This window comes from Equus quagga, unplaced genomic scaffold (genome assembly GCF_021613505.1).
Source record: "Equus quagga isolate Etosha38 unplaced genomic scaffold, UCLA_HA_Equagga_1.0 146_RagTag, whole genome shotgun sequence".
Classification (NCBI taxonomy): Eukaryota; Metazoa; Chordata; class Mammalia; order Perissodactyla; family Equidae; genus Equus; species Equus quagga.
The window spans coordinates 1273686-1299985 of NW_025796728.1; the positions used below are offsets into that span (position 1 = coordinate 1273686).

At 37.9% G+C, this 26300-nt stretch overlaps 2 protein-coding genes across 22 annotated transcripts in view; one reads left to right on the forward strand and one right to left on the reverse strand.

Annotated features, from left to right (window-relative positions):
- LOC124232932 (E3 ubiquitin-protein ligase LNX) overlaps window positions 1-19010 on the forward strand; it is a 175850-nt gene extending 156840 nt beyond the window's left edge. For 5 of the 6 annotated variants that reach the window (XM_046649859.1, XM_046649860.1, XM_046649858.1 and 2 more), the window contains 5 exons: window positions 647-781; window positions 6605-6782; window positions 8393-8624; window positions 17880-18038; window positions 18431-19010. In XM_046649859.1, the coding sequence (XP_046505815.1) occupies window positions 647-781; window positions 6605-6782; window positions 8393-8624; window positions 17880-18038; window positions 18431-18566 (840 nt within the window). In that variant the 3' untranslated portion in view covers window positions 18567-19010. Of the gene's footprint in view, window positions 1-646; window positions 782-6604; window positions 6783-8392; window positions 8625-14909; window positions 15534-17879; window positions 18039-18430 lie in introns of those variants that run through there. The other variant, XM_046649862.1, reaches the window with a different exon arrangement.
- Window positions 19011-19775: 765 nt separating this feature from the next.
- Window positions 19776-26300, reverse strand: part of LOC124232934 (pre-mRNA 3'-end-processing factor FIP1) — a 71860-nt gene continuing 65335 nt past the window's right edge. For all 16 annotated transcript variants that reach the window (XM_046649872.1, XM_046649866.1, XM_046649867.1 and 13 more), the window contains 2 exons: window positions 20837-20974; window positions 19776-20134 (listed from right to left, as the gene is read on the reverse strand). In XM_046649872.1, coding sequence (XP_046505828.1) covers window positions 19987-20134; window positions 20837-20974 — 286 coding nt within the window. In that variant the 3' untranslated portion in view covers window positions 19776-19986. The remainder of the gene's footprint in view (window positions 20135-20836; window positions 20975-26300) is intronic.

Sequence of the window (26300 nt, forward strand, 5' to 3'; positions counted from 1 at the left end):
AGTATTAACGTACGTAGCAGAGAGGACTAGTAGTCAGAATTAGTGGTCGTTGCATAAAAAAATAAAGGATCATGGCAAAGGCCTGCAATCAGGCTGTGTTCAAACCTATTAGGTCATCCCTGTATTTCTAAAGTGCTTGTCCTTTCCCATGCCCAAGTGTTTGAGACTGTCAGACGCGGGATTTCTCCTCCTACAGTGGTAGCGTTGCTGCCAATAGCTCTATTTCTTGCTCTTCGCTGTTTACCTTTGGTCTTAGACCTTTGGTTTGGAGTTTGGACTGGGCTGCTACTTTACACTGTACACCCTGTTCTATCTGGAAAGTCCTTCAGACGCAGCTTGTGTAATGGAGTCACTCATTAAAAATAAACTAGCAGTGTCTGACAATGTCTTTTCAAAGACTGTTGAATGAGTCAAACCTTCCCTATTTTTTTTCTTTGAAGCAATGTGTATTACCTGGTTTAAGGATAAAGGAAATAACTCTCATGTTCATGCCAAATTACAAAATGGGCACTGCCATGAAAAATACTAGAAAGCATTTTTTTCCATAAAAAAGATAAAACCAGACTCTCATCTTGGTAAGCCCCTGGTGCTGGATGGTTTGGATGGAAGCTCTGAGAGTGGCTAACACCTGTCTCTTATCACCCAGGCCAGTGAAAGGCGTGTCCACCTCGTCGTGTCCCGCCAGGTTCGTCAGCAGAGTCCTGACATCTTTCAGGAAGGTAGCTGGAACAGTAACGGCAGCCAGTCCCCAGGGCCAGGGGACAGGAGCAACACTCCCAAGGTGAGGCCCAGCCAGGGTATGTCCGCTGCTCCTGAAAGGAGCTATATTTTGGGAAGGCTGCACACTTGAACATTTCTAAGTGTGATCTCTGGACTTCATCACTTAAAGAAACACTATTTGACTTGTCTTGTAAAACCAAAAGCCCGAAGTCCCATCTTCAAGACTTGGTGAGATAACAGGTGTCTCCCATCCAAGCAGGAGAGAGGAAGGTGCAAGAGAATTCTGAAACCCGATCTTGCAGACCTCATATGGGGACCTAATTTCTAGTCTAAGCCAAATAGATGTCATGTTTTCCCAACAGTCATTTTGTTTAAGGACTGTTTTCCATTCACTTTGAAATGAAACAAGAGGTTTGCTTGGTTTCTGGTTTTTGAAGTTCCAAGTCTGCCTGAAAATTAAAATAATAATTTCTCTGCTAATTTTAGTATGTTTGTTTTTTGCAGAAGGGCCCAGGAAGATAATTTGAATATTTGAAGCTCATATACCTTAGGGAGTGGTGGGGATTGGGGCAAACCAGGGTGCACATGTCCTATCCTATGGCATTCAAATCCAGAAACATTTTAAGATACTGCTGGTGAAGCAAAATGCATCTGTAGGCAGAATACATTCTTCAGGCCAGCAATTTGCAGCCTCTTTGAATAAGGTGATTTAGCCCAATTGGTACTTCTGTCTGTGGCTTCTGTTAGAGGCAATGCCATAACCTCTCCATTTGGATGGGTGTCTAAGCAACGTAAACCTTACTTAGTCCAAATTCAGAGTCCTGTAGCCTTGGCTTGGCATCCTATTGTGATGGCAACAAGCTTCTAGCAGACATTTCTCCTGGCATCTTGTTTCATTATGCCACTTGTAACTAAAGAAATCTTATAAGGAGCCCATTCTTCGTGCAACAGAGATTAAGGAATGCCTATATTCCACATCAGGCTACATTTTGGTTTGGAATAACTCCTGAGTTGAGTTTTTGAGCAATGTATGCAGAAACGATACTCAAAATTTTGATTTTGGGAACATATCTGCTTTATACACCATTAATTACACAGCCTATAAGGCTACAACCTCTCTCTCTCCAGCCAGCCATGACCCATAAATCTGTGAATTCCAGGTTTTTTCACAATAAGCAATCTGGACAGACCAAGTACCTCCTGTTAAAACATTTTATGGATAAGGACTCTCTGGTGTCTTTTTGCTAGTAAATCCCATTAGCATGTTTAAATTAAACTAATGGTACTTATTAATGGAAAACTAGTTCATTAGCTTAATTAACTAATTATAGTTGAATTAACTAAGCTGTATAATATTTTAGTTCATTAAACCACTAAGATTGAGGCTTCCACCAGCACTGTGGCTTTATAATCCCTTCCACCTAACCATCATGAATCATGGAAAGAGCCAGATGATCTGATCAAATTTTTGCCACAACCCTCTGTCATGGGTTCAATTCCTGGAAAACATACATAACAAACTGGCCTAGTGGGAAATTTTAATTATTTTCATTTTAATTTATAGTTCTGTCTGCCTTCTGAAATGCGCGCTCTCTCTCTCTCGCTCGCTCGCTCGCTCGCTCTCTCGCTCTCTCGCTCTCGCGCTCTCTCGCTCTCTCTCTCTCTCTCTCTCACTCTCACACACACAAAGTGGCATATTTAAAATAAAACTAAGACCTATATGGCCCTTTGATGACTCAGTTTTTTATGATCTTACTAAAGTTTTGTTTTATTTAGGAAACAACATGACTTTTTGAAAGTAGGACCTTAAATGATTCAAATAAATACCAAAGAAGGCAAACCAAGATTTGTGAGACAGAAAAGTTTTTAGCCAATTGAAAAGTTAAAGAATAATAACCATCAAATTTAGGAGCGTGGTTACGTCGGTGGGAGAGGATAGGGAGTGCGGTCAGAGGGACGTCATAGGGGAACTTCAGCTGTACGGGGAACGTGTATTTCTGATACGGGGTCGCAAGGTCCAAGGGTAGGTCGTTATGTTAATGTTTACACTTTTTTTTATATGTCTGAAATGTTTTATTTTAAAAATCCAAAGCAAATATTCCATAATGTATTTTTTATAGCTGAATGATAAGTACACAGGTACCCATGATACTTTTTAATCAGCCTGAACTATTTCATAATAAATTATATTTTCAAACATTAGGGAACATCCTGAGGTCTTCACAGTAGGGAAGGGAGAGTGGAGAGAAAATACAGATGGAGAAGAAGAACATCTGTCATGTTTAACTCTCCTTCTCCCCAGAGAAAGTTAGGCAACTCTGAGTGTGAAGGTTTTGTGGGGAGACTTTGGTTTTTCCATTCCTAACGTGGGTCTCTCTGGTAGGAAGGCAAATGGCTATTGGAGACACGAGACACATGGACACGTTCTTATTCGGGGTAGTCCAGTCATTTGTGTTGAGCCTGTAGGTGCTCAGTGCAGCAAGGCTGTTTGGGAAGCACTGGACAAGTGTGAAAGAAGACTGCCTTCCAGGAACTTGTATCTAAAAGCATAAATGACACATTTTTGCCACCGGGAACACATAGATTTCAGCATTCAAATCCTAAGTCGTCTATTTTACTGGACAGAATTGGATTTGAGTTGAGTTCTCTAGTCAATGAGAAACTCTTTCTGGAAAAATTGAGTAATTATTCTTTCATGTGTTTTTCTGATAGTTACCTGAAAATTGATTAATTTATATGATGTTTAAATATTACTTCTAAAAGCAAAGTGGTATAGTAGGGAGAGTATGGATTTCGAGTCAGACATCCTAGCTTTCAGTACTCAATTTTTTTTCCTGCCAGTTGTGTTTCATTGATCAGATTTTTTTAAACATTGAGCCTCCGGTTGCCTCGCCTGGCACATTTAAGTAAACAACAAATAAGTATTCTTTACTTTTCTTAAAAGAGTATCTGGCTAATCTGTACACTATTCAAGCAATAGTTATTCACAGAAAAATAAAATTAAAGCCTCACTAATTCCTATTAACGGGAGTGGTAGGAGAAAAGTCAGTGTAACTTCTGGAATATTTCATATGATATGTAGTTTTGCTATTTACAAGTGAATTTAGTAACCCATTTTTTCAACCAAAGTGTTCTCAGATAAAAGCCATATCTCCCATCATTTCTTTTAGCCACAGGTTTGCTGTGCATGGGCATTCTTACCATTTCATAGATGAAGTCAGAGGGAACTCGGGTGATGACAGTATTACAAAATCTCATATGCTTATTACTAGGAGAAACCCAAATAGCCATAAAAGATGTTCATTTTACTACTAGAAAGGCAATTAAATAACTGGAATCTTTTTCATCTGGGCAAATAGTGATAAAACCCATTATTGGCAGAATTGTGAGAAATCAGCATTTTCACAAAGTATTGGTGAGATTATAAATGATAGAGCTGTTTCAAAGGTAATTTATCAACATCTATCTAACTGAAAAATGCTCAGGCTGTTTGATTTAGTAATTGTATTTCTAGGACATTAGCCTAAAGAAATGTTTATGGAAGTGCACAAGATATATATGTCTAAGGATGTTCACAGTATCACTGTTTAATTTTGTGAAAGACTGTAAACAACCCAAATGGTCATCCGTGGTGAATGTGACATATCTACACCATGAAGTACTAGGCAGCTGTTCAAGAAGAGATAGAGCATATATGTATATATATGTATGCATGTGTGTGTATATATATATGATAGATAATATATATATTTTAACATGAAATAGATGTTCTTGTTTTCCAGAGCCTTCCATACTGTTTTAGACATCATCTTGAGACATTGGTCAACTACCCCTGGCCCCCACCTGGAAAGAATGGAGTTAAGCCCTTCTTTGTGAGGATCAGGAGTAAATGCTTTATCAATATCCCAAGGAATGAGCTGGAGCAACAGGCAGCCACTAGGAGTCTCTGGGTTTAGAACTTTGCCCTGAGTTGGGGGCATTTCAGAACTGCCTGCATCTCCAAGCAGGGGTCTTTTGAGAGATGTTTGTGATCAAAGGAAAAGATGTCCTGCATCTAATTGCCTTTTAGCAGGGAAAAGTCATGTACTGAGAAGGGATCTTGAGGGCCCCTGCAAGTCTACTCCTTGGCCTCAGCTGGAGTGCTAGAACCACTGTGTTCATACTGTGGTCATACTGTTCATACTGTTACTTATTTGTCTTATTTTCTATGAAGAAAGTCCCATTTCAGTTTTACAACTGATAGCTAGTTTTGTTTTATATCTGATAGCTAGTCTCTTTAAGCCTCTTCAAAGTTCTGGGATTTAGATAAACCTAACCCAGACCTTACAAGTACTACTTGTAACATGTACCTTGCCATAATTATCTGTAGTTTCTGATTTATTGTTCTGTTATTACCAAAAACAATTTGTGGCAATTTGCAATTTACCCATCCATTTATTCGACAAACATGGACTTACCATCTTGAGTGTGCTACATGCTATTTTCAGCACTGGGGATACAGTAACAGGCCATTACCGTATACAATAAGACCATTAAAACAGACGTGGGAAGTTTAAAACCATAGGAAATCATGAGATAATAAATGCACCAAAAGCCTGCACTTACCTTGCCTCATAACGAATCATTAAAAATTGACCTTGTACATGCCGGTAATAGTTCTACATGATGTCAACCATCACATTTACAGAAGTTTGTTTAATTATGATTCACTTCTTGAATAGATAATATATTGACAGGGTTCAAAAGATGAAAAGTATATATTAAGAAGTCTCCACCCTTCTCTGATCTGTGGGTTCCACGTCCACACCCATGAAACCACTTTCTCTTTAGAGTTTGCTTATGAAAATGTAAATACTAATGCAAATTCTCATTTCCCTCCCCTTGTTTAAACAAAACTAGTATGCTTACAGTTTGTTGTGTACTTTGATTTTTATGAGATGTGTTTTTTATTTAGATACAACTGTAAGCTGTGTTTTGAGCCATAGACTTCTTTGAGGTTTAATCAAGTGTTACAAATGTTTATTTGCAGTGCACATGCCCACTGTCTAGTCCCCTAGGTCACGCACAAACTGAGAGGAGAATAATTTTTTAGAAAAATATATATTGATATATATTCACTGATAAACAGTACCCGTGACCTACTTATTGCTTCAAGATAATGCTCCACGTAGCTTTGAATGTGTTTAGTCTACTGTTGTTGAATCAAAGTACCAATTCTCTTAATTAATTTGCTTTTGAAAAGTCAGTCTGCAGTGTTTACTATACAAGGTGTATACTATATTTTTATGTAATAAGATTAAAGAGCATAACTGACTGAGTATGATTCAGAACTGCTAAAGTTAAAGTAAGGATACTAATACGGGAACCTAGATATTGGTGAATTTTTACAATTTAATATCTGAAATCCATTATTTTTCTCTGAGGATTTCTATAACTGATTACCTGCACACATTAAACTGAGACTAATTAAAATATGGTTACTGTTTTTTAACTTAGAAGAAATTCATGATATTCACGAATGACAAGGATTTTATGAAATGTTGACTCACTACTATCAGGAATAAATGAGTCACTTGAAAAACTTTGGGTAAAGTTCACTTTGTATGCTTAATATTTCTCCGGTGGTCTCTAACCTGTTCCTCCTTCATTTTTATTGGTCCCATTTGAAAAGTAAACTTTCTCTGAGTCAGCCTATAGAATTTAGGATAAGGTAACTCTCTTGATGGTTGGGGGACAAAGCGAGGATTCTCTGTGTGTCTCTCTCTCTGGGAGACCAAGGACCACCATCACATATTTATGCAGTTTTCATAGTTTTTGTATATAGGAAATGCAAACCCACTTGTGAACAAATGTGCCATGTCTATTTTTCTGTCTGTGCCTTCAGCTCCTCCATCCAGCAGTCACTTGTCATGAGAAGGTGGTAAGTGTCCAAAAAGACCCCAGCGAATCTCTCGGCATGACCGTTGCAGGGGGAGCGTCACATAGGGAGTGGGATTTGCCCATCTATGTCATCAGTGTTGAGCCCGGAGGAGTCATAAGCAGAGATGGAAGAATAAAAACAGGTAAAAAGTAAAGAGACTTATGGTAGTGGGGTGGCAGAGTGTTAAGAGGAATTAGCAGCTTGCTGGGTTAGGTAACTGTTTCCAGAAATAACAAGAGAATGCAAGGGTGATCTGGCTAGGACGTCTGTTACCCATTGACCATGATTGGTTTGAGTATAGTTGCTGGACTGGGTTTCACCTTAGTGCATGTGGTTGATGTGTGCCACCTTGCTTGCTAGTAAATCAAATACCCATGAACTATGTCAAGAATTAATAGGGAAATGCTATGGTTATGAGCAAGATGCCTCGATTAAATGGCATAATTTGGTTCTAGCCATTCTAAGTGATTCTTTGCTGAACTGATCTGGTGATGAAGCTATTCATAAATTGTCCCATTTCATGGGTTGGATAGGAGACATAATTTGATAAATTTTGATTCAGTGAATATTTACTAAGTGAAAGTACCAAGCTAGGTACTTTCCCATTGGTGAAAAGTGTGCTACTACTTTAATCTTATATGTCCTTGGCTACTTTGAGTGAAGGAAGATGTCCAATTTGTATCCTTAATAATATTGTCAATTCACGTGAAGGGGTAGCTCAAATGGTTGAGCAATTATACCATTCCAGGGTTCAGATTCAAGAGAGAAAATGAAGTTTCTGAAGTACGGTTGCCCAGCCTGAGTCGTCATGGGGATGGCATGTTAAGGGATGCAGCTGGCTAACCTAACAGTGCTTCTGTGGGGGTCAGGATGGACTCAAGGCCTTTCCCATCTTTTTCTTCCTATCATTTTATTCTTGCTGTGGTTATTCTGTGTGAAAAAGATGACATTCAAAGGAGGCAGAAAATCAAGAGATAAAAAAGTAGAAAATGGAGGTAGGAGAGGTGTATATTTTAGTTTCTCTTGCTTTTCTTTTTCACCCAAGCACCTTGGGTGGAGAACAATGAAGTCAACCAAGAAGTGACTTGTTAGCTAGAGAACACAAGCAGAGGGTTGTACTGTATGATGTATGGAAATGGTCCCACACATAGTAGGTGCTTAACCAGTGGTAGCTATTATCACTTTTGCAATGAATAGAAATGTTAACCCTTCTGCCTCTTTAAAAATACAGGTCTAGGCCCATTTTTCTTAGCTGCTATAGACTCTTCTGCTAGACACTCTCATGGGTAGTTTCTTATTCATTCATTCAATCCGTATTTACTGAGTGCCTGCCACACACCAGGCTCTGTGCAGGTGCTGGGAGCTTTTGTGCTCTCCCTTTGTGCTGAAAATGAGAAATAAAAAAGTATGAAAAAGAAGGTTTTCTTTGAGTAAATAGTAAAGGTGGATAATTTACCTGCCTTCTTTCCTTTTTTTTTTTTTTTTTTTTAAGGCAAGAGCCAAACACCAATAGGTATGCTTTAGAAACCTCAAAACATGACTTACCAGCTTCTTGGAATCTGTGCACTGTTCCCCATTTGCTATATGAGAACCCAGACTCATGTCAACATAAGAGGCTGATGACATGCCCCTCACCCTCACCACTTCCCCACATCTTTGCATCTCAGTCAATGCCTGTCCCTTTGCACTTTTAGCAGAAGTTCCTGTTTGCACTCTCACTACAAGGATGGTTTCTGCTTCTCTGGCCGTTAGGTGACATTTTGTTGAATGTGAATGGGATTGAGCTAACAGAGGTCAGCCGGAGTGAGGCAGTTGCATTATTGAAGAGCACATCCTCCTCGGTGGTACTTAAAGCTTTGGAAGTCAAAGAACGTGAGGGCCAGGAAGACTGCAGCAGCCCAGCAGCCCTGGACTACTCCAACCACAACACAGCCCCACCTGGCGACTGGTCCCCTTCCTGGGTCATGTGGCTGGAATTACCACGGTGAGTTCCAGTGTGACATCCTTTGGGAGGTGTGGGAGGAAACACATTTCTTAGACCACTCTTTCACTCTCTCTGGCTGATTCATGGCACTAGCATCTTAATGAGACCCAGGCTTGCTTGTAGGACTATTTGAAATAATTCTGTCTTCCTTTTGTAACTGAAATACATGCAGAAATCCTAGGGCAGGGATGAAAGCCTGGATGTGGAAACAGGCATTCACACTGAGGAACTTGAAGGGCTGCTATGTACAGTTGTGTCAGTGGTTCATGCAGCAAGGAGCTCTGCTGATAGGGAGAGAAGGCAGAAATCTAGCCTGTTTTCACAAGCCCTGGAACAGGGGAAGGTTTGCTTTTCCTAACTTGCTAGTGGCAGCCCTAGGAGCTTGCACGGAGGATGACCCCCGTCTGTGATTCTACCTCTTTAGCTTTCGGGTGGCCCTGGCTAAACATAAAGCAGTGCAGCAGAACACTTTGCCTGCACCCAGATGTTGAAGCATGTTGACTGAGGATATGTCGCAGATCATCTGGCCCACGTTCCCACTCCTGTAAAGTTCTTGCATAAAGCTTCAGGAAGCAGCTGTGTTGTCATTTTAGTGAGATGTAACTCGAAGCCATTGAACTGTCTCACGCAGACACTTCAGGAAAGATAGTTACACATAGAAATTAAACTTTCAAAGGACAGAGAAACTGGGGTTTGCTCACTTGCATCAGAGCATAAACTCTCGGCCTTCAAAGGATCGCCTTACTAATTCCAAATGCGTGATTTAAGTGTTAAATATCAGACTCACTGAAAATGATGTGCTGACATGGGATTTAATGAATGAAAGCAGGATGTTTGGTGTTAGTACATTTTTCTGGAGGGTGGAAATAGGTTGATCTCTTTTTTTTTAATTGAGGTTTCAAAAAACATCCCTGCCTCAAATACAAACTGACCTAGATTCCTTTTTGAGCCCTCACTAGTTGATAAATTTTTTAAATGAGTACATTTTTAAACAGTTGAAAACCGAGCATTGAGGCAGTTTAAAAACCTGCAAACATTTTAGAACTGAGCCAAGGTGGAAGACGAGTGTGTCCTTTTAACTACAATTTTATTTCAAAACATCTTTCTGAAACTGGAATCTATTAAAATAGGTCTTTTAAAATTGTTTGTGCTTGAAAGCTATTTGTCATAGAATCGAAGTTCCTTGCTATTCATTCGCTTAAGATGGGACAAATGTGAGATGCCTGTTATTCCAAATACCAAGTGCATGGCTTTCTCTCCCTCTGCATTTTGTCACTTGGCCTTGGGTACAGATGTCTCTGCTCATGCCAATAGTATAGTCTGGATTTTGCTCATTTCCTTTAAAGAAGAGTAGAAAGGAAGTGTGAAATAACGCCAGCATGGACAACACTGGTTTTCAGTCACCTTGGCAATTCTTGGTTTCCTTCACACTCTCCTCTCCTCGCAGTAATAATAGGCACAGCAAAAATTCAGAGGGCACCAAAGGGTATAGAGAGAGAGAAAGGTGAGTCTCCCACCCGTCCCCTCAGATCTGCTTGGCAGAGGTAACCACTATTAGCAATTCCTTGTGCATTTTTCCAGGGAGAGTCTATGTCAGGGATTGGCAAACTTTTTCTGAAAAGGGCCAGAGACTTTAGGCTTTGAAGGTTGTATTGACTGTCACAACTATTCACTTCTGCTGTTGTACCATGCAAGCAGCCATAGACAACATGTAAGTGAATGGGCATGGCTGTTTATTTATAAATACATGTGGTGGGCTGGGCTGTAGTTTGCTGACCCCTGGTCTATGTATATATGTACACACACACACACACACGTAGCATACACACTATTATGTACCATGATTTAAAAAAAAAACTAAGACTCTACCTTGAGTATCATTTCATATTAGTACATATCAAACTGCCTCATTCTCTTCTATGGCTGAATAGTGTTCTATTGTATACACATACCATAATTTATTGAACCAGTTCCTACTGGCAGGGGACACTTAGGTTGTTTTCCATCTTTGCTTTCACAAACAATGCTGCAGTAAGAATTCATAGAAATGTGCAGTGATAAGACACTGCTGTATTGTAGTGTCCACTACCAATAGGAACTGGTGAAAGAAATTATGGTACCTCTGTACAACCACGTGACAGGTTGCCTGGTATAAAATTACTGGATCAACATTCTTTTGGACTTTGTAGGCATCGCATCACTGTTAACTAACATTGAATGACGGTGTGGAGAAGTGTGAGGCCCACCTCATTTCCTTCCCTCTCTATGGTGGCTTGGTCTTTTCACCTAATGTTCAAAATAAAACTTCCATGACTTGGGCTCTTCTTTTCAGAGATCCCAGATATGTATTTATTTGATATCTTTTATGTTTCATATCTTTAATTTTCTCTTGAATCCTTTTCAACTCTATTTCCACTCTGTTTATTTTGATCTGTCCTTCAAATTCCTTACTGTCTCTCTGTAGTATTTTTCCTTTGTAGCCATTTTTGTTTTTGTGGTGTTTCCATTTTTCTCTTCCACTTTTCTTCTGTTCTGTTAGTTCTTCTCCTCTTGTCTCGTATCTTCATTGAAATCTTGTATCTCTGTATTGACCTCTTGTTTACAGAGTAATTGTTTGAGAAATATTTTAAATTCACAGTAGCATAGTTGGTTATAAATTTCATTTTCTATGGCAGACATATTTCTGTAGCAGAATATTTCTGGTGAGTGGTTTTTGTCTGCTACTGTTTTTACTGTTACTTCCCCCCTTTTCTTTTGTAGTGTGTCTCTGCTGGTTCTCTTTTAGTCTTTAAGGTAGGTAAATTTTTCCTGGAGCAGCTATTTGCTGGAGGTCCTTAATTAGGGGAAGGAACCAGAGCCATTTTCCAGGTGGCAGAAACTTCTCTTTATGACACAGGGTTGTGTGTTTACTTTTCCCAAACCAAGATCAGTCTTGCAGGGCCACTCCCAGTGCATGTCCCTCTCCCCAACCCTACCACACTTACAGGCTACTTCTCATACAAACAGATTATCTGTTTGGGTTCACACTCATGCCCTTCTTCTCTGACAAACTGGGCCCAGGGAAGCTCTGCTAGCAGCCACTCGCCTATTTATGGTGTTCCTTTGTGGAATGGGCATTTTGTCCATCAGAGTGGGTCACTCACTGTGGACCCCAGGGCTCTACCAGCTTGGCGTGCACTCTCCAGCTGTGGGCATCCTCTCTTCTGTCTTCCCTCTTGACTTTTACCGCCTTTGGAAGTTCTCCTCATATATAGTGGCTCAGCTTTGTTTAAGATGGAGTTGGCATTTGTTTCCAAGTATCCTAGTTGCTTTTATAGTAATTTTTAAAAGCAGAAGAAGGGATACAGTCTTCACTCTAACATCTTGGAACTAAAAGTATGTCCACCCTGGCATTTTTAAGAAGTCCTTAATGACTCAGTCATGGTCTATATTAGGCCCCCAGATAGTCTCAGGATGTGGGTCCTCAGTCATAACACTGCTTCTGTTTTCTTGAGGGGGCGGATCCAGTCACGTCTCTGATCTTGACTGCACAGAGCCCCAAAAGACCAGTTTCTCCCTGGTTGATGCAAAACCATTGGTTTAAATGTCTCTACTCATTTGGCATGTGTGATATCCTAAGAATTTCAGGCCATTCATCATATCTCAGCAAAAGTTATTTGCCTGAACTGCTAGAGATTAAGGCTACGAGTAGATTTTTTTAAAAATTCACATAAAGAAGACATTTCCCTCTAAATTATACATTTACTCAGGCAAACATTTTCCGTTTTTGCTTAACAGATTTCGAGGAAAAGTATTTGGCCTAAACTATGATCCAGCTGGTTATCTAAGATTCTCTACCAATGAAGAAAAATGATACATCAGCAGATCTAGAAACAGGAAATCTTTTCTAGGACATTGTAATCAAGTCCTCAGGTGCAGTCCAACACAGAATGAACACACATGAAGAGGGCAGCATTAGTATGCTGAACCAGTGGGTGTCAGATAAAAGCAGTGGCAGAGAGAGTAGAAATGGGTTATAAAGGACAATGCAAGTACATCTCACCCTTATCAATGGTGCCTTGTCTCTAAGCTACACAGATTATCAGATGCTATCCAACTGGAGGGGATTTAAAAAACACTGACGACCCTCTGCTTTATTCTCTGTTGGCTCTCAGGGCCCACCCTCCACATCTGGAAGTCTTTCAAAACATGCTCTCTCATATGGACTAGTATACTAATACACATTAACTCATTTCTCCTCTTGCCTAAGTACTTAACTTTTCACTTTCCTGAAACTCTTAAGGTATTCTGATCAGGACTGTCAAGGAGCAGGGAAGCAGATATCATGAGATTTTTTTTTTTAAGTCAAAACACTTCACGTTTTAACTACAAGACAAGGACACCATCAGGTACATCCAAGCCTGGAGTACAGTTGTGCATCGCTTAACAATGAGGATACATTCTGAGAAACATGTTGTTAGGCGGTATGGTCATTTGGCAAACATCATAGAGTGTACTTCCACAACGCTAGATGGTATAGCCTACTACACACCCAGGCTCTATGGTACTAATCTTACAGGACCACCGTCATATATGTGGTCTGTTGACTGAAACATCGTCATGCGGTGCATGACTGTAATAATAACCACAACAGTAGCTAATACTTATGTAACCCTCTGTGTTGGGCACTCTGCCAAGAGCTTTACACATTCTTTGCATTTTCCAGTCATTTAAAACTCACATTTTCCCCACTTTTTAAAGATGGGAAACTGAAGCACAGAGTGATTAAGTAACTTGCCCAAGGTTACGTGGCCAGTTAATAAGCAGAGCTGAAATTTGAACCAGGCTGCTGGGTTTTGGAGTCCATGATCTTAACTACTATGCAGTAAGTTTGGTGAGCATCCTTAAGAGGACGTGAAGCCTATATTTAGCTTTTATAATTTGAGTTATTTTTTCTATCTACCATAAAGCAAGTTCTGCAGGAGGCATTTGGCTCAGATTTCTGTCATTTAGCAGCTGTTACATGTAGCCACCAGCATGGTGTGCATAGCTTTCTTCATTGCTTACTTCTTAGGCCTCAAATTTCTTGCCACTTCCCCTCATCACTTTCACTGTATGATGATTGCTGATAAGCCACAGTCAATGGAAAAGCAAATGAGTTATTCATGGCCAAGTCATTTCAAGAGCAAAATTATTTTTTAAAAAGTGTCTTTCACACGTACCCCAAAGTCACCTATATTTAAAGTGGGATATAAATGCATTTTAGTATGCTTGCTATAATAATGGGTGGAGCCTCCAAAAGAAAACAGCTAGCGTCTGTGAAGGTCTTTAACTGGCTCTGCTTAGCAGGCATTGAATGAAATAATGAATGTAGTATGTATAGGGATAACCCTCATGGCCTTCATAACATAGTAACTTATTAAAAATTATGAATTACAGAAGTTATAATTTAAACATTATGAAATTTATATAGGCACAGGGTGCTTTGGGAAACTAGAAAAGACACTGGAGTGAATGATGGTACATTTCATCATCTGGCTGGAGGATACAACCAAAATAGAGTAGGAATATCAATTATTTATTTTCACAATCATGCTGCATAACCACCAGGTGCAAAACCTCAGTAGCAGGCAGCAATAACTTTAGCTCATAAGTTTGTGAGGTTCAGCTGATCTGGGCTAGGCTTGATCTTGACTGGCTCACGCATGCATTTACAGTCCTCTCTGGGTCCTTGGGTGGCTCTGTTGATCTTGGCTGGCCATGCTCACACGTCTAGCATTTGGCTGGCTGTGGCAAACATCCCACTGATGATCTTATGGCTGAGTCTAGAATCAGAGTAGGAGGGCACCACAAAGGTATGCAATAAAGTGCATGGATACCAGGGAAGGGTGACGACTACGGGACATGAATGCAATTATTTTGCCGTAGTAAGGAAGAATGAGGAGCTATCAGTTGTTTTGGACATGCTGAATTTGAGATACCAATGGGGCATCCAAATTTGATAAACATGACTAGAGCAGAAATTCTCAAAGTTGCCCTCAAGACCACTATACACATTTACAGAGTATTGATGATCCCAAAGAGCTTATGTTTAATGATATTTATTATAAATCTGAATTTTTAAATTTACTAATTTAGAATAACAAACCCATTATATGTTAACATAAGTAACATCTTTTATGAGAAAAACAAACAGTATTTTAAAAAACTAGTGAGCGGAATGGCATTGTTGTAAATTTTTTGCAAACCTCATTAATGTTTGGCTTAATAGAAGAAGTGGACTCCCAAATCTACTTCTGCATTCAGTCTCTTGTCAGATAACCGATCATGGATCCTCTGGAAAATGCCACTGAATGCTTGTAAGAAAATGAGTGAAAAAGGCAAATAACACCTTACTATTATGGTAAGAATGCTTTTTTGACTTCCAGACTCCCTGAAAGGCACATACTTTGACAACCACACTTTGATAGTGTAGGAGCTCAGTGAAATATTGAGGTCCACTGAGAAGGGGGCTGAGAAAAAGGGAGCACATGAAGGAGACTGAGAAGGAACAGCCAGTGAAAGAACAGAAAAACATATGGCTTCTTGGGCAACCCAAGAGTTCATCTTAACTCATTAACTCCTTTCAATGGAGTTTAAATTATTTTTGAGTTAACATAATTTTCTCATTGGGAAGAATTACCAAACTCCTTGCTATTCTTTATACTATGCCAAATCTTCAATTAGGCCTAAATTTAGAGAATTCAGAATAGGTAAAAAAAAAAAAACAAAAAAACTCACATTTAAATTTAGAGTTTAGTCACTTAATAGCGCAAAGGTAAATCCTCAATATCACTGAGCAAAGACAGCTGCCACATTTCCCAATGGCAAGTAAAGTAACTCAACTTAAGAAAAAAATGCCCCAATACTCATCAGTCCCAACTAACCAAGGTCTGATTTTGAAAGCGTTTACAATAATGAGTTCTTGCTGCTACAATGACATTAAGATACTCAACTGAAGCAAAGCACTTAATGAAATAAAATTAGTAACACTGATATCCACTTGAACGTATGCTACGGAGGGCAGGGGTTGTGTCTCGTTCACTGACAAAGCCCACGTGCCTACAACAGTAACATGAACATCAGTAAACATCTGCTGAAAGATGACCCAAGCAGATTTTCTCACCACTATCAAAACAAGAGTCTAGGAACACAGACATACTTGTAACTTAATGTCATGTTGCAAATTTTATATTGGAATATCTAAGTTTTAGATAGTTATGTTTACAGCTTCTCCTCATGAAATAAAATTAGTTAAGAGTCAATGTAAGGTCCAAGGTAATACTTAATGAAAAAACTCAATGGTCAAAAGAAGAAATACTTAGTTTCAAGTATTTGCTCTATGTACCCATTTAGATGTTTTAATGAATCATGACTAGAAAACATGAAAACAGATATTTGATCATGACCTTGGGTAATAGTCACCCATTTGTTCACCTGCTTTCCCTCAAATATTGGGCACAGGTGAGAATGTAATGCTCTGGTGTTTGGGGAACAGCTAATTACTTGCTTTGTACATGAGCAGTCAGTGAACCATTACGTAAATGTGGGGTCTAACACATCACAGCTCCAAAAGGATGAATTTACTACTGACACCGCCTTACTGTGAAATACAGCAGATGAATATTTTACAATAAAAACCTAGTTATGCTGTTTCATTTCAGCTATGTCAGTGAAAGAAATTGATTATTGTAAATGATGTTTATGTATGACAACGGATACAAAACAAAATTGAGTAGAGTTGAATTTTAGCACTACATTTTAAAGGTATCCACCAAACAAACCCAAAGCTTATTTTATTTCAAGCGGGAGTCAGCAATGTCATGAAAAAAGTCATGTTACATTGATTAGCAAGGTCGGTAACAAACATAAAGACCACCCTCAACACTTAGAACATTTCACAAGACTTCTAATTGGTTTTTCAAAAAGTAGTTAATATTTGAAGGTACAGTTTATAAACAAAACAGTCATAGCTTGATTTTTTTTTTTTGAGGAAGATTAGCCCTGAGCTAACATCAGTGCCCATCTTCCTCTACTTTATATATGGGACACCTGCCACAGCATGGCTTGCCAAGTGGTGCCATATCAACATCCGGGATCTGAACTGGTGAACCCTGGGCTGCCGAAGCAGAAGGTGTGAACTTAACCACTGCACCACTGGGTCAGCCCCCATTGCTTGACTTTTCTACCAATAGGAAAATGCTAATTTTCTTTCAAACCACTTCCTGGACTGGGGGATTTTAGGGTCAAATCTAGCTGACACACAACCTTTGTCATAACCATCACACAGTTTGCACTTAGCCTGTACCTACGATGCAACTGCCACTGACTAATAAAAGAAATAGTTTCTTCAGAATCTTTTTTTTTTTCTTTTGCTGAGGCAAACTTGCCCTGAGCTAACATCTGCTACCAATCTTCCTCTTTTCATATGTGAGCTGCTGCCACAGCATGGCCCCTGACAAGTGGTGTAGATCCGTGCCTGGGAACTGAACCCATGCTGCCAAAGTGGAGTGTGCTGAATTTAACCACTAGGCCACTGGGGCTGGCCCCTAACTTTCTATTTTAGCTGAGGATTCTACTCATTTACAGATGACCTGTAGTCTCTCCTTCTCCCATTCCTTCTGTCACTTGCTATTCAGTTTACTGCCAGTTTTTCCTCCTCCAATATGAATCATTCTTATAATCTTTAAATGCACCTCAATCTCCATTCACTTTATGCCTGCATATTTCTCTATAACCTGATATTTTCCAAAAGTCAAAACTTAGCAAATGCGTCAATTAGGGTTAGGTTTAAATTTTTTTCTCTAAGATTAATCATTTATTCAAAGGGTTTTTATTAAAAATTATATCTAAGTAAATAAAAATGTGACATCCATAAGTATGCTTCACTGTGGTTCATTAATAACAATTTAGGCATATCCAACTTTTTAATATCAACTGAGGCATTACATCATCTTTAAGCCAAAAATGATTATCTTCCCAGCAGACATAAACAGAACATAATAGATGGTGTTATTTTTTTGACGGTGTTGAGAGATGGAAAACAGAAGTTAAATTAGAAAAGGCCAGCAAAGAGCACAAAGGTGACCAGGCTATGACACAACTTTGAGTGAGACCCATCCAGTGCTATTTGGCCTAAAAAAAATAAAGCCAATAAAGGAAATGGGAGATGAATCACAGTAATTATTCACTAAGAGTTAAACTTAGTGCATATACCTTCATTACACTCTATTTCAGGTACCTGTATAACTGTAAAGATGTTATATTACGAAGAAATACAGCTGGAAGTCTGGGCTTCTGCATTGTAGGAGGTTACGAAGAATATAATGGGAACAAACCTTTCTTTATCAAATCCGTTGTTGAAGGAACACCAGCATACAATGATGGAAGAATTAGGTAATAATAATGACTACTAACAAAACTTATATTCAAATATTTTGTTTTATACATGCAAAAGCTTGGCCCCATCTGAAATAAGGCATGTATTTATTATACTTTTTTTATTGGTAAGAAATTAAAAACAGTCATGTAGCATCCAATTTCTAAGAAATCCAAAATGAATTAGTTACTCTAGGTCCTATACAGCAACTTCCTATACATTTAGCATCCCTTCTAACACAAGTTGAATGGAAAGAGTTTGCAGAATTTGAGTAGGGGGAAAAATACCTTAATTAGAAGTAATATAATTAAAATTGACAGATGTGGCAAAAATTAGGACCACCATATAAACCTACATTAACTTTAGCTATGGATCAAAATGTTAATATACCTTGTTTTATTTTTTTCAGATGTGGTGATATTCTTCTCGCTGTCAATGGCAGAAGTACATCAGGCATGATACATGCTTGCTTGGCAAAGATGCTGAAAGAACTTAAAGGAAAAATTACTCTCACAATTGTTTCTTGGCCTGGCACTTTTTTGTAGAATCAATGATGGGTCATAGAAAAACGAGAAATCACAAATAAGCTAAGTTGAAACAACGTATTTATCTTGTCAATTTTTGTATTTAAAGGATACACTGTAAAAAATGTAAACTTTAATTGTCAGGAAAAGTATGATCTAAAGAAAGCCAATGACACCTCAGAAAATATAACTCTCAAAACATAAACATTACTAATAGTGTTTATTTAGTGTGGAGGATTTCTCATTACTCCACAACTTTAAGTTTATATTTTTTTATTCAGTAAAAAGCTCTTAAATTGCTGAAATGGTTTGTATGCCCCCCACTGGCTTTAAATCCTACAATTAAATTAAACATTTGGTATATGCTGAGGTCTGCAAAGGGTACACTATACAACCAGAGGATTTTAAATGTACATTGCTGGAAAATGTTCGTTTCATCAAATAATAAATATTTTTGAAAAATTATAGTCGTCTTTTAGTATGTGATACTAAGTTCATTTCTATTATCACTATTTAAAAGATCCTAGTAATCCATTCTTTCAAAACCACATTGTTACCATTGCTGACAAATACCTCTTAAGGGTTATCCCTAAAAACGCTCAGAGAATTTTAAACTTGTATTTTCTTGGATTTAATAGGAAATGACTATTCTAAAGCTTTTGTCATTTATTTTTATTCACAATACAGCCAGTAACTGTATAAAAACTTCACCTGCTGCTCAACCAATAAGCCTTGGAAAAAGTATCAAGAAAGGCCAAACCAGCTTGACCCTGGCTCACAGATGGCCAAGAGGCAATTCAAATCTGTCACAGTGACAAGTGTTTGTGTGCCTGCTGGAAACTACACTTAGGGAAAGTTATTTCACAGAGGCCACCCAAATGCCTTTAGATTTTAGTAATTTGGATATAAAAGTTCCCCATTTAGTTTCACGATGAACCCAAATTTAGAACACCGAAAACCTATCAAAGTTGTGATATCAAAAACTGTATACAAGTTCTTTAATATGCTAAGCAACAGTGTCACAGCAGTAATAAAAAACTAGTTTTAATCTCAAGACTCAGAGGTGCCTTTTGCAGTGCAACCTCTTAAGAGACTAGTACTTGATTAACTCAAGAAAACTATGGCCAAGGTGGAACCTTGACCTTTATCAGATACCATGTATGTACACAGCTAAACAAAGCTCTTTAAATTCCCTGCTGAGTGATTCATTCACATTACGTTCTCAGATATAAAGTCATTGCCGTCTTTTATTTTTTTAAATATTACAAAAACAGATTTTTAACTTAACATGAAAAATTCACTTTTATTTTGAAAAAAAAGTTAACTTTTCATACTAACAGAACAAGATTAAAGGTAAATTTCTTAGACATTATCCAGAAAAATAACAAGATTTATAGTATCTATTTCTGGCACTAATATACACAAAAGGCCATAACCATGCCTATTCTGCAGGTGTAGCTTCGGTGCTCTCCTGTTCAGGGGCAGGCTCACTGCCAGCTTCTTTTCCTTCTTTGCTTCTTTTAGATTTTTTGTGCTTGTGTCTCCTGTGACTGTCTCCCTCTTCACTTTCATGGCGACGCCTACTATTACTGAAGAAAGAGAAAAGTGTATTCTTAAGTTCACAGGTAGTGACAAAAAACAACTCACTCTAAGTAAATTCTCACTAGAACACTGGGTTTTAAATAATCCATACTTCTTCTCAAACACATTTTGGAGAGTAATCAGTTTTTCAATGTGACTTTTATACCAAGACTGTACTTACATTATAGGCTCACATTCACTGCTATTACCCTAGATTCCCAGGGCCCATAAACTTTATTCTGAAAGACTAATTACAAATTATAAACTGAAGCACTAAATCAAAACAGAAAATCCTCTCTAGGGTTGATTTTAGGCAAACATTAGGCATTAAAATTTAATACTTTTTTTTTTTTAGACTACAAGGCCCTGAATTTTCTTTGATTACACTGAACACTGCTTTGTTTAATAATATTTACTATTAAAGACTGGTTCATATGCCAAATACCCCGTCTCTCAACAAGATAATGTTATAAGTCTAATTCTCTCATATTACTTTTTATTCCATGTTTTAATTTTGGTTTATGAGTATTAAATGTAGTTTTGTTAGATTTAAAAATCTTTGTTGAGGCATATAAGGAACCATTTCAACAGATTATCCTTAATCTTCTGATTAGGAACACACATGCTCTACTGGTTATTTGGAAATGTTTGCTTTTACTTCCTGATGTCAAGTCATTTCTCTCTTAGCTTCAAAGTATTAAAGAGCAAACCTTCGAGATGACTTGTGTCTCGTCTCCTCTTTCTCTCTGTGTCGTCTTTCTCTGTGTCGTTCTTCTTTCTCTCGACTTGCTCTGTGACGCTCATAGCCTCTTTCTGCATACTCCCTATATCTGTATCGTTCTTCATCACTGAATGGGAATAGAAACAACTTTTTATGACAACTAGACTGTTAATTGTGAATGACTTCAAACTATAAAACAAGAGTTGTGATCTGAGCCCAAACCAGAAGCCCCCATGTTAGGATCTTACACAAAATAGATACGAAATAAACATTTGTTGAATGGAGAGGAAAATAATACTATTCCCAAATTAGTACCAGATCTAAAACAAGATAGAAAATATCTAATTACACATCATGTTAAAGGATCAATTTTGTTCTATGCTTTTCACAGTTACTATAGGGTAGAAATTTTATATAACAATGCTGTTTTTCTTCAAAAATTGGGAGCTGTAACTGATTTAAATTTTAATCAGCAGCTGCATTTTCTTTTACTCCTTTTAGAATTAAAAGCATGTTTGTATATCCCAGATTTCCAACCAAAATTCTTATATTATTTGTAAAATCCTGCACACATAGTTAAGATTCTAAACATATATTAAAAATATTTGGCTCACAATGGCTACACAGTGGAAAGTAGGTGAAGGTTCTTAAGTTTTTCAATCACATAAAGAGTACACTTATCTAATGAAGAGGTATAAACACGAAAAGAGGAACATCAAAGCAACTTCTACAATTTTCAACAAAATGCAGGCAGAATATTGCCTGTGGACATACTTGCATTCTGACATCCCAATTACTTAATACTATCGATGTGTATGTGTGTGTGTGTGTGTGTGTGTTGTTGGGGGTGAGGGGAGAGGGGGTGGGGAGGGGATTCACATGGCTAATAACTTCAAATGCATAAATTAAGCTGCACTTCCATTTTCTGATTTTGGATAGAACAGACTAGTGAAACTGGGACGGGTGGCTAGTTAAAGAATAGTTTTTCTCTACCTCCATAGACCTGTTTCTCTTTTCATGTCCCTTCACTGACATTCTTCTCTCTCCTTTCTTTTTGCAGTGAGGATGACTGGCCCTGAGCTAACATCTGTTGTCAATCTTCCTCTTTTTGCTTGAGGAATACTGTCCCTGAGCTAACACTTGTGCCAATCTTCCTCTATTCTGTATGTAGGACACCACCACAGCGTGGCTTGATGAACAGTGCATAAGTCTGTGCCTGGGATCTGAAGCCACAAGCCCCAGGCTGCCGAAGCAGAGTGCGCAAACTTAACCACTATGCCACTGGGCCAGCCCCTCCATATTTCTCTTAATCCTTCAAGTTTATTTTTTTTCTTTTTTGTTCAGCATAGAAGTCAATGCTTTCTACAAGCTAATATCAGTCAACTCTCTCACTAAGGATGAATAAAAATATCTTTTTAGAGCACTGTGTGCTGAAGAGCTTTGGTTTCTAGAAATATGTTTAATACAAATTATTAAATTAGTAATTTGTATGAAGCATCAAGATGTTAAGGAATCTGAGTGAGAATAATACGAAATAGAATCAGGTAAAAGTATAAGCCATATAAAAGAACAAATCAACCTAACTGTGGTCTCCTAGCAAAAGTAATGATTCAGTACTGCTATGCCTAATGCCAAGTCATATTGTTGATCAAGTTATTATTGCCTGATACATTTTTTAAATGTTTTACTAAAAAAAGAAAATGTTTTAACATATACATATGTATACACACATACCTCTATGTTTGTATATCCATATGTGTGTATACAAACACAATTTTTTTCTAACCATAAATATGTACGTTGTATTTAGGAGGTGGAAGGACGTCAGCTGAAAGGCATGTGCCGTGACAGGCAGTGTAGAGCAGTGGGAAGAGTACCGGCAGAGTAGGCCCAGGATCACATCGTGATTCCGCTACTTACTAACTGTGACCCAAATTAAGTTACTTAACCTCTCTAAACCTCAGTTCGCTCATTTGTAACCTTGGCAACGATCTTTTTCAGGGTTGTTGTAGAACTGGCAATAACATTTATGAAGTGCTTGGTACAAGAGTAGGCCCTCAATGAACGGCAGCTAACATGCAGGCTTACCATCTTCATTAAATTTAATACTAAATTTTTCAGAAGCAGAACCATTTTTGTAAAGATGACAGACCCTGCAATAATGTGTCTGAAGTAGAATAAACTAGCACCAACCATGACAAATGAATGTTGTCATTAATTATCCTTTTAAAAAATGAGGCTCTCTGTAATGATTCCAACTGGATTTATATAAAAATAACTAAGGTCAATTATATCGCATAAATTGTCATTTGTAACCCTCTCTTTTCCCTCTCACCCTAATACCAACTGTTATTAGCTTTGAGGCTTTTAAGATTCTGAAGGCAGCCAGATGATGGGAACCTTACTACAGATGGTGGACAATTTGGTGTCATACACAAAATATGAAGACCCCTTCTTCCATCCCCTTCGCTGATAAGCAGCTGCAGCTGAAGGGTTTCTCTGGCCCTGGAAATCATTAGAGTTCATTTCAAGTACCCTAGAATGACCAGCCTTCTTTCTGGCCCATAATTAAGTGGCCTAAAAAAGAGACGTTGAAACTGGTCTGTAATTTTCAAAACAATAACTGTAATTTGTAACACAACACATACTACATGCCATATTGCTAAAATGTCAGTCTTCAGAAAATAATGGGCTTTACTTGGATTTTCCAGAGAACACTTTATTCCTGGGCTAATTCAGAATGCCTCTCTGACCTTGAATTTTTAGTTAAATTTAGGTAAACACTGACTCCTGATGTCCTACAGCTTAGCAACCTAAAAATCAATTGTGGTTTAACCACTTACTTTTAACCATTACTTTTTAACCATTTACTTTCAGTTTCAATAAAAATTAAGTAGCATTTGTGCATGTGTGTTTGAAATTGAAGAGTTAGAGAACTTAGCCTCAAGTATTCCATAAGCATTGTATTATTTATGCAAAGAAAATTTACGAGCTCTAGCAAAGAATTTCTTTTAATCTTCTTTCCTATCAAGTTTTGCACTGAGCTCCTTAACTTGTGAACACATACATTCTGGAGATAGCAATGCTATCTCAAATATGTTCATTTTAACTACATTAGCAACAATTCAACCTTCCGGGAAGTAATGCCTTTGAGCTTAACAGAATCATGCACTTATGTGGGTAAAGTTAACAGCACATGTCCCACCACATAAAGAGAAACACACTCACGAATATACACAAACACCTATGTATGTATCGTATCTTTACTTATTTAGTCAATAAAATGTTACCAGGTGCCTACAATGTATAAGTGATATTATTAGGAGCTACAGGGAGGAAAAAGATTAATAAATTCTATTCAGTTTCTCCTTGCCCTTTTTTTTTAGGTAAAGTTTTAAACTACTAACCAGTCTTAGTCACCTTGATAATATTAATATGGTTAATCTGTAAGGATACCATATGAATAATTCTGTATCCTCAGCACACAGCTTTGTGCCTGGCACATAACAGGGACTCAGAAAATGTCAGTTACATGAATGAAAGTATAAATTTCATTCCCCCGCCAAAAAGAAGAAAAAAAATCAAGTGCATAGAGTAATATGGAAAATGAAAAGTAACAGGATTTTTAAACTACTTAATTTCAAAACTAGAAAGGATTTTAAGTAATATCTCAACTACGTTTCCAGTAGACAGTATGGCTTGCACCATTGCCTTAATTTCTCTATGCTTCCATTTCCTCATCTGACAAGTCAAAATTCAGACCAGATAATTCCTAAGGACCTTTTTGGATTAAGAAGTCTATGATCATAAGACCACATCCAACAAAACAAATGCTGCCTGAATCAAGCATATGCTCACATCCTGAATTGATATACTGCTTCACCTCATCCAGCAAAATCAGAGAACTATGTACTTTAGGTTTATTTATCTCATCCATAAAAACAGCTGGGATGAAAAAAAGTTATCTTTAACTTATTTCATGCCACAATGTGATGTTACCTAGACCGATATGTTAATAAGAAAGATGCCCAAATTAACTCCTTGATAGTGATAAAGGTTGATTTTTATTCATTTCAAAACTTGTCTAGTTAACAGTTTCACTGAGTTTTCAAAAGTGTTTTTCTCTATTGTATTCACGTTCCTCCCGAAATGTGTAAATCATTTTATTCACTGACACACTGATTATGTGCCAAGCATTACTGTACAAAGTGCTGCAGAAATGAAAAGAAATGAAAAATGGTGGCCAATGCCCTTAAAGAGGCTACTAAGAAAGGTATGCTTTAAAGAAAATACTTAAAGTGCTTATTAGGGAACATGTGGAAGAAATAATTTTTCCTTTCAGGTTCATAGGCACTCACAGAAGACAGATGTGAGCTGGACCTTGAAGAATGAATAGCAGTTTGTGAGGTAGAGAGGAGAACAACATGAACAAAGATGTACAAAACTATGAGAGATTACCAGAAAAACAACCATTCAGTGTAGCTAGAACATGTGGTATACTGGCGTGGGAGAGAACCGGGGTTAAAATGTAGAAAGACACACTGACTTATGTATTGTGGATCATAAGAAGAATTTTGAATTTATTCTTTAAGCCAGCAGTACATGCCAGTACCACATGAATGTATGAATTCTTTCCAATGGCACAGAAAGTTTTAGGGAATCAATTTCCAAATCCTCAACTTTCTTTTTTATTCTCTCCTAAATCTCAACTGTCTCATGATACACCTGCAGGGAAAAACATCGTGCTACTTCTCCAGCTAACCTCTCCTTTCACAATCACCCTCCTTGTCCTTTACAAAAAAAGAAAACAAAACAAAGGCTTTCCTTTCACCAGTTTTACTATGTCTCAGGGTGTAAAAATCATCATGGCATCAAAAAGATCTAATGTAAAATACTAGTGTCAGTGAGACCTATTTTATTCAAGGAACCATAAAGCTTCTGTAGGGCTTTAGGTCTTCCTGTCTTATAGATCCTTCTGTTAAGGACAAAGTATAGAGTAAGAAACGGAGTATTCGGGCCTGTGTCCTGGGATGTCCTAACTTCAGATATACTGTAGAGTAGTGTGGTGGGAGTCATAACAATTTTCCCTGAACAATTCAAAACAAAAACAAAAACTCTTTCTGAAGGAAAGCAAAACAAAGTGCTGGGAGGCAGCACCTTATTTTGAGCTCTGTGACTATTTTGTTTATCTTAGACTTAGATAGGGAATATGGATTAATTCATTTAACTGAATAGAAAAATGAGGTCAGACTTTTAAAACTAAAGACTAATGACTAAATGTCCTGGGTGAACTGTGTCTCCCAAAAAGATATGTTCAAGCCCTAACCTCTGTACCTGTGAATGTAACCTTATTTGGAAACAGGGTCTTTGCAGATATAATTGAGTGAAAATGAGGTCATAGCGGATTTGGCTGTGCCCTAATTCAATGACTGATATTCTTGTAAGAAGAGGGA